The sequence below is a fragment of the Trachymyrmex septentrionalis genome, unplaced genomic scaffold (assembly GCF_001594115.1).
Source record: "Trachymyrmex septentrionalis isolate Tsep2-gDNA-1 unplaced genomic scaffold, Tsep1.0 scaffold80, whole genome shotgun sequence".
Taxonomy (NCBI): Eukaryota; Metazoa; Arthropoda; class Insecta; order Hymenoptera; family Formicidae; genus Trachymyrmex; species Trachymyrmex septentrionalis.
The window spans coordinates 1,952,743-1,961,367 of record NW_017305988.1 but is presented as its reverse complement, the minus strand read 5'-3'; the positions used below and the strand labels follow the sequence as shown (position 1 = coordinate 1,961,367).

Sequence of the window (8,625 nt, the reverse complement as noted above, 5' to 3'; positions counted from 1 at the left end):
AATATTAAATATAACAAAAAAAATAAAACTTAATAATACTAATTTTACCTGTAAATTATTATTAAGAACCGGAGATTCGCAGCGTTTCTCCTTCGAGCAGATAGACCGGCAATCGAAATAATCACAGTCCTCATGCTTCTCGCAGCTCTTACCGTCACTGGTAATACGATCGATAATGGTTTTAGGGAAGACCGCGTCCAGATCTAAGAATTTCAGTTTTTGCCCGCCCAGGGGTAAACCGAAATGATTAATTTTCACATCACAGAGATAAAGTGGCTCGGGAAAATTCGTCTCCAACTCTTCGAGTAGATTAAGGATCATCACAGCGAGTTTTAACCTTTTGGCCCACTCGGGTTTCGAATCGGACAACGCTAACACCGTCGTGGGTGTTTCGATCGGTCGGACGTACTCGACCGCGTAGAATGTGCCGCACGTGCCGATCGGCTGCGGAAACACATCCCTGTCTTCATACAAAATCGCCATTAAATATTCATTCTCTTGCAGTAACGGCCAAAGATTCTCCATCTCCAGCCGACGCCTCGTGGCATCGGTCTCGACTCGATGAGTGCGCAACCGGGCGAGTCTTTCTAGCTGATGTCGCGTGAGAGTTACATTGAGTTTATTGATAGTTAAATCTTTGATCATGATGATAAAATCCTCCTCAGATGGGAAGTGTTGCAATCCGGTCGCATCCACCCAATAAAGTGACTCAAATTGCTCCGAGGGGATTTTAGTCCTATATGCAAATTAAGATAAGATTAATTCATATATATGAAAGAGAATTTTATATATATATATATAAATAATATTTTCTAATATTTAAAAAATATGAAAGTAAGTAACGAAAATTGGAAAGCTAAGAAAAGTGCGTAACCTTTGATTCTCTCGCATAGTGTGAAAAAAGGACGAAGGAATACCTCGAAGCCTTGAATACAAGTCTTGTCGCTTCCCAATGCGCGGAGAAAACAGCCTCTTTGCCCGCATGGAGCGTCTCACATGCTAGCGAATTTATCCCTTTTTCTGTGCACAGTGGTTCGCAGAGAATTCCCATTGCTGTACCGTCTCGGTGCTGGCTGCACTAAAATGGAAATTATATGATCGAATACTATATGAGCGAATAAAAGCGGATAAGCGGAAAATTTCCAATTTCGTAATAGAAAAAGAAGAAAAATAGAAAATGTATGCAAATTACGTGAATTAAGTTGCGCAATAGATATGCATAAAAATTTCTTATACTCTGTTTACAATTAAACAAGTAATAATAATTATTTATAAATAATCATTTTTCTAAAGCTAAAACGTTATAACTATGATTCATTGTAATTCTTTTGATATTTATTATATTAATGTTTATTAAAAATTTTATTTAAAATTAAATAAAACTTTTTGAAAAAAGCGCAAAAGGAAGGGAAATTCTGAACGAGAAAAGGTATATCTATTAAAATCAAATTGATAATTATATTAATTACTAAAAATTATTTAAATTTCTCTGTTTCTAACAAATAAACTACTACCTTTCTATAATTCGCCGAATTTAATGAAACTTAAGATACATTTGTAGAGCAGACCAAAATAATAGACACATATTTTTTATATCGACAATAGTACGGATTTAAGGATGCAAACTACGATAAGCACTAGTAGATACTTGATTTCTTGCATTTTAGCTCATTCTATTATAGCTAATTCTAAATTTTAAAGATGTGCGCTTTTTCGTTTTTGTACACCGAAAGTAAAATTAATAAGTAAATATTCTTTTTGGTCTACGTAGTAGTTAAAGCGATTAATAACAGTTAAATATGTTTTTAGATATAAGTTATTAACGCATTTTTTAACTTTTAATGTTCAAGCTATTTTATTTACGGTTTTCTAGTTATAAAGAAATATTTCAGTCACCGATGTGGAGCTTGTTGGGTCCAATATATACCCCATAACTAACCTTATAAACTTATGGCTGCTTAAATGAAATCTGTCTTTATCAATGCTTTTTATTCTATGTTAATGATTAAATATATATTTTACGTTTAATTATTATTATAAAGAGTAAAGATTTTAATTTTTCTAATTTTGTTAATTAAAGCATTTAAAAAAAGAAAGTATCACAAATTACTATACTTAAGATAGAAATAATAAAAATTTGATTAATATATAACACATAATCCTTTCATGTTTTTAATAATGTATAACCTCTCATTAAACGATTATCTTCACGGCTCAACTTATCCTTCGAGGATGCTCAACATGCCCCATGTGGGGCATATTGATCCGCTTTGCAGCCTTGCAGCCTTAACACAATTTTTTTCTTATTTACGAGATACATTAAGGATTTACATATTTATAAGTACTTAATTATTGAGCCAGATGATCATGCAACGTTTTAAAGCATTCACTATTAATCTATCGTAATTGTGTGAAGATTTATAATAATTTAAAGAAGAATTAAGTGTCACAACTAGCCTCGCTCTATCCTAGCTGTAATAGAGTGAGCTAAAATGGAAGAAATTAAGTATTCGTGATTATCATTATAAGGATAGTTTGTACCCTTAAACCTGCATCATTGCTGATAAATAAAATACGTGTCTATTATTTTCGTTTGCTCTACAAATATAACGAGTTTTATTAAATTCGGCGAGGAAAGGTTACGGAAAGATAGGTTTAGAGTAATTCCGGCGAATACGCCGCGTTGAGATTTATGCCGCAGAAGTAAGAAAACATAGAAGGAGTGGGGGTAATTTTCCCACAACTACTCTGTTACATACCTTTATGTTATATTGTATTGTGTTATGATCTTAGTTGCTTACTGTTAGTATTATTAAAATTATTATGAGTTGAATCGATTTGTCATTGTGTTAAGTAGTGCCATTATAAATTATAATCTACATAAAATAATTATTGTAGGACGTGCAAAAGACTTAGTGGTTATTTCGTGATACATGAGAGGAATAGTAAGTATGTTGTATAACAAAATACAAGTACTTTGCTCTTGTATTCTTTGTTTAGTTTGTATATCCCACTTGTTTGGGATATATGGCATTTTTAACAGGCGGGATTTATGCCCAAAGCATACAAAGTGCGCAGATTGAATTCAGTATAGTAAATACAATGAACGTATCACATGAAATACTTGTATGTACCTCATGCCATAACACTTGTGATATATCTGGGGAGATTATAATTATTATTTGTTACTTCATACACAAATTTATCATTTTCTTATTCCTTAATAAAATTTTATAAACGTATTTTATAAGTTATTGTGTCATTTTACATTTTATTTATATGCATTATTTGTAAATTTTTTATAAGCTGTACATACTCCCCTTCCCTTTATGAAATAAAGGTATATGAATAATCATATACCTCTATGGGATATATGGCAAAAATGCAAGGATTTAAAAAAGTTTATTTTTTAATACAAAATAAAATATAAATATTTCGGATTTCTAATATTTCTTTCATAATAGTAGACAGTAGAAACTTTTTACTGATAGCTCGTTTACTTTAAATATAGTAAATAATACTTAATAAATTAAGTTTTTGATAGATGCGGCATACCGGAATTACCCTCCTTGTAAGTAATTTTATCTGCGAATGACTCAAGGATTTTGCGCTATTTCGTTTCGCAAATAAATATTAGTTTAATAACGAAAGCTGAACGAACGTTTTAGCACGGTCCGTTTCGGTGGACAGTTTCTTTCTGCAACGCATTACCCAAGTCATGAGAATCGAGAGCAATGAAAGAGCATAGCTCTGTTGCGCGCGTGGGCGCCCATATTCGTGTAAACCACATGCGTGCATGTGTACAATGTCGTTATGTTGCACGGGCTCGTTCGTGTGATATTTTTAGTCGGCCGAATCAGCTGCGATGAGGGAACGGTCTCGGGAAGGGACTTCGCGGCTCTCGTACAGGCACGTTATATGTGCCTGCACTACACATTCTGCGCATCCGAAGTGGCAGTTATCGGAAACGCTCTCGAGACGGAATTGCTTTATCTCTTTTATTAGGTATTGTACACTATTACGTTTTACCAGAAAACGAATGTTTCAAGAGTATACTATATATATATATACATACACACTCTTTTAAAAAATGCAAAAAATACAACAGATAAGTGAATCATTTGAAATAATAGTAAGTTAAGCCAACATGCTTACATCACTGTTAAAATGGAGTAATTATATCTACCTCTTTGTTCATTCCAATAAAAGTAACTTTCATCATATGATGAAGAGATATTTTTAATTATTAAATTAAAATTATGTACGTTTTGCGATCCATCTCTTTTAGTTTAATTTTAATTTAGAATGTCCATTTATATGAAAATATGCGTATGTGATTTTTTTTGTCTATATTCATTATACGTCGATTAGGTAATGAATATACTATTTATTCTCTAAACATCCTCTTGTTTAACATCCAGTAGATAAAATAAAAATTGTACATTCCTCTGTCTCTCTCTCTCTCTCTCTCTCTCTCTCTCTCTCTTTTATTTCACAAGTGCAATCAAAATATGTTTTAAAAAACTATAAAAATTTTTAGAATGATTTGATAACATTTGAATATTTTTAAGAAATTTTTAATTGAATGAGCATATATACAATGTAAAGCTTATGAAAAAAATGTTAGATGTTATATGTTATCGCTCTTGTCTCACGACATTCTTGCGTGTGTCGGTCAAGTATTACATAAATGATTTTCCTCTTAATTGTATGCTACGACTGTACTGTTAGAATGTAATAACCAGTAACATATAGGATTTAAATCATATAAGACTTCATTATTTAGGCCAGATTAAGGCTACGTTCGAGTAACTTCAATGTCATTTTTTCTTTAGATGTAAATCAGAAATAGAATGACATAATAGCGCTAGTACGTTCCTCGAAAGCCAAAATTTCAACCTGTAGTTTAAAATCTTTCTACAATTGTGCTTACTAAAGGACATTCCTGAGACATTACGAATTATAAAGAAATCTAGAATTGCAATAATTTTAATAAATAAAATCTTGACGCGAAAACTTTCGATATATTTTGTAAAAACAATTATTTAATATTATGGCAAAAATGTATAAGTTAATAATAATTTTATTTGTTTTCTATAAATCAATAAACTTTGATCAACGTGATCTACATAATTTTTTAAAATCATTAATAATTGCAGTAAATGTATATCCCATCGATTCGATAAAAAAGAAAATCAAAATCACAGTTGAATTATAATTTTAATAACTTTATCTTATAGTTGGCATTATTCGACGTAGTATGAAATTAAAAGAAATACATTATTAAGTATTTCGAAACATTTTAGAAATTTCTTATTCAAGTATGGATCGATCTCGATAAAATTAGGGATATTTTATGGAGATTGACGTCTAAAATACTATTTGGGTTACTAGGACGCATAGTCTTACCAGATTATTACCGCAATTTGAATTTACAAAACAAATAATAATAAGTAACGGGCAAAGTAAGAGTCAACAAGTTTCTTTGAAATTTATTTCAAATTGAAATTAAATTTCAAAGAAACTTGTTGACTCTTACTTTGCCCGTTACTTATTATTATTTATTTTGTATAGAGAGAGTCCTTCGATATGTTATTTATTGAATTTACAAGTAAATTCCCGTCAATAAATTCCTAAATGCTTATCATGAAATTATTCAGTCAAAACGATATACGTATATATGAAAGTCGATTGTAAGCAAATTTTTTCCGGATAAGTTATCTCTCTCCAGCCAATTTTCTGGAAAGCTGAACTTTCCAGTTTCGGGCCAAGAGCACACTTGACTTTCTCTTCCGTAATGATAAGTTTATCAGTGAATCATATAAAGTTTACAATTTTTATCGTAGGAGTCCACATTTTATCAATGACCTCTGCGAACGCAAATTAAATTTTAATTGATCTTTGTACTGAACTTGTACTTTTTGTTTGCCAGCCGGGCGCTTTTTCTTGCGCTTTTCACTCGCAAAACGAAGTAGAGAAAATCCGAAAGAGCGAATGTACGTACACGCTTGGTTGAAATAATCGTATGCGAGTAAGACGTAGAAATAAGCTGCGGAGATGATCGGGGTGATCGGCATGCTTGCTCCGTTCCGGAGGCTGCGGCAGAGTACGCGTGCGTCCGCTTCGCTCTTTCATCCCCGTTCATCCCCGTTCATCCCCTTTCGTCGAATCCGGCGCGGCGGGCGCAGGATTCACTCGCACTGACTCCGACTCGACTCGCACACCTTCACCATTCTCAATCTCGACGGTATTCGACCCGATTCACCCCCATGCCAACTTTATCCTCCTCGCGCTGATCGGTATCGCGTTTCGAGGATGCGATATAGCGCGCGCTGTTCCGATCGGAGTAACACCCCAGTGAGAACTCACCACAGTAGACACGTGACGCCAGGCCTCGAGATTTGTGCACATTATCCCCCAATGTAGAAGCAGATAAACGACGAGGAACAGGCTAGACATCAGGAGGACCGTCGCGAACTTGTAGTGGTACATGAAACCGGGCAACCGACGGATGTTCATATTCGCGCTGCCGATCGTCAGGTCCCTGACGGTAATCAAGGTAGGTGAACTTGTGCTTTTATATTTTCTTTATTTCTCTGCTCTTTCTGATTTTCTTATTTTTTCCCCTCTTCTTTTTTCATCTCATCGGCTACGACCCGGCTCCGCGGTCGTGATCCTCTCATCGTCTTTCGCGACGGCACCGTGTCTCGCGTCAACATTCCGGTTTCGCCGTATCCGCTGGTATCCGCTTGCCGCCGCTGCCGTTGCCGCTACGACCCTCGGGTCGCGTCGATGACGAACGTTTGCGGCAATGCGGCATAATCTGCAGTACAGTATGAGAACGAGGAAGGCGAGCGTCGCGACGCTGCGCCTCTCGTGGCGAATCTTGCGATTCTGCCAGGAACGTACGCCGATCGACGATCACCCCCCGCCAGAGAGAGATATTGGCCAAATTTTTTATTTCACGATACACACGCAACAGCATCACGTTCTTCGCACAGCTTGTTAAAGTGCATTATTACTTGTTCACGGTAAATGCGTGTCGGGATGGTCCGTGTTTCGACGTTCCATCGAATCTCTTCCATATAATCGTCGAACAGTTTAAATCGCTCTGAACGATACTTAACAATATAGGTGTAGTTCGACATAATTTATTACTGGATTGCATTGCAAACTTGATTTCCTTATTGTATACCGCTGAATTTCAAATATATATTTTGTATGCTTCATTTTAAGTACTGCATGCAGTTGAACTAGTTCATAGTTTCATAATCTTACTATTGAACTAGTTCAGCTACAACGAACAGATTTACAATGACTGATTTTGTTTGTCATTATCATTGATTACACGTTGATTTTGCGAAGGCAACTGTCCGGTGGTCCTCTAGATTCGCACAAATTGATTTTAAATGCTTAATTGACGGTGCTTCGGAGTGCATTTGTTTCATATGCATATGTTTTTTTTTTCCAAGTTCTGCGCATGTATAATCTAGTACTCTACATCGTGATAATTTTAATTAAGAAAAAATTATGCGGAAATAATTAAGTCAAACAATTTTAAGAATCCAAACTAAATATAAGTTTAAAATAGCTTATAATACTCTTAAAACGCACATACAGAGAAAGAGAGAGAGAGAGAGAGAGAGAGAGAGAGAGAGAGAGAGAGAGAGAGAGAGAGAGAGAAACTATTGATACCATAAGATTTATGATCTTATTTAAAAAAATAAATTTCTACTAAGAAATTATTTATGTTTTACTACATACATTCTACTTAAATGTAAGACATTAATTTCCATACTTTATCTACTATTAATTACAAAGTATGGTACCTGTGAAAGATTAATATATAAAATATTAAACAATGCTGCATATGTCATGGCATCATCTTTTCCCAATTATTTTTTTTCTCTCTTTCTTTTTTAGAATTTTGAATAATATAATGAATGTACGAAATTTCAAAGAATTATGATTTCGAAATCTTCTTGAATGAAATAATCTGAAAAATTATAATCTCTGCTTACACTTCATTCTAATTACGGTAAGAAGACGCGATCAATTGAGAGAAGAGCGACTCCCCCCTCCCTCCCTCTCTCTCTCTCTCTCTCTCTCTCTCTCTCTCTCTCTCTCTCTGCCATCTCTGTCTTTTAGCAATGCATTTTATCTTCTCGCGTATTTTAACGATAATAAAATAAAGACGTCGTTTTCGTCGGCGTTGCGTTGTGTCATGTACGAGCGGTTTCTGAATCGCGCGCGCTACCAATATGTGAACAAGCAAGAAGGAGAGAGAGAGAAACAGAGACGCACCTGCGTGCTGCGACGCGCAGCTGCGACCTTCGACGCCCTTGTACCGCCGGCAGCCGTTCCGGCGCGAGAGAATATCGTCGTCATTTTTACATGAGACGTCGCACGTCCACGTAAAGGTCCACTGTCAAGCTCCGTGTCATCGTTGTCGACGCCGTCGTCGCCGTCGCTGTCGTTCGTCCGATGCGGATCTCCCTTTAAAAATCCGGTTCCTTGCAAAGTTCAGAACCGGAAGCGCGAAAGTGTTTTACCGAGCGGACGTGCGAACGCGAGTGCATTTCACTTCGTGCGGCTTCATTTTAATAAAAAAAAAAAAAAAAAAAA

General features: G+C 35.2%; 1 protein-coding gene across 5 annotated transcripts in view; it reads right to left on the bottom strand.

Annotated features, from left to right (window-relative positions):
- Nucleotides 1–8,042, bottom strand: part of LOC108754815 (protein FAM69C) — an 8,995-nt gene extending 953 nt beyond the window's left edge. Inside the window, exons 1-3 of one of the 5 annotated variants that reach the window (XM_018497439.1) lie at nucleotides 8,024–8,042; nucleotides 918–1,078; nucleotides 49–736 (exon numbers count right to left, since the gene is read on the bottom strand). In XM_018497439.1, coding sequence (XP_018352941.1) covers nucleotides 49–736; nucleotides 918–1,051 — 822 coding nt within the window. In that variant the 5' untranslated portion in view covers nucleotides 1,052–1,078; nucleotides 8,024–8,042. Of the gene's footprint in view, nucleotides 1–48; nucleotides 737–917; nucleotides 1,079–3,676; nucleotides 4,061–6,004; nucleotides 6,829–8,023 lie in introns of those variants that run through there. The other 4 variants (XM_018497435.1, XM_018497436.1, XM_018497438.1 and 1 more) reach the window with 4 other exon arrangements.
- Nucleotides 8,043–8,625: the final 583 nt, after the last annotated feature.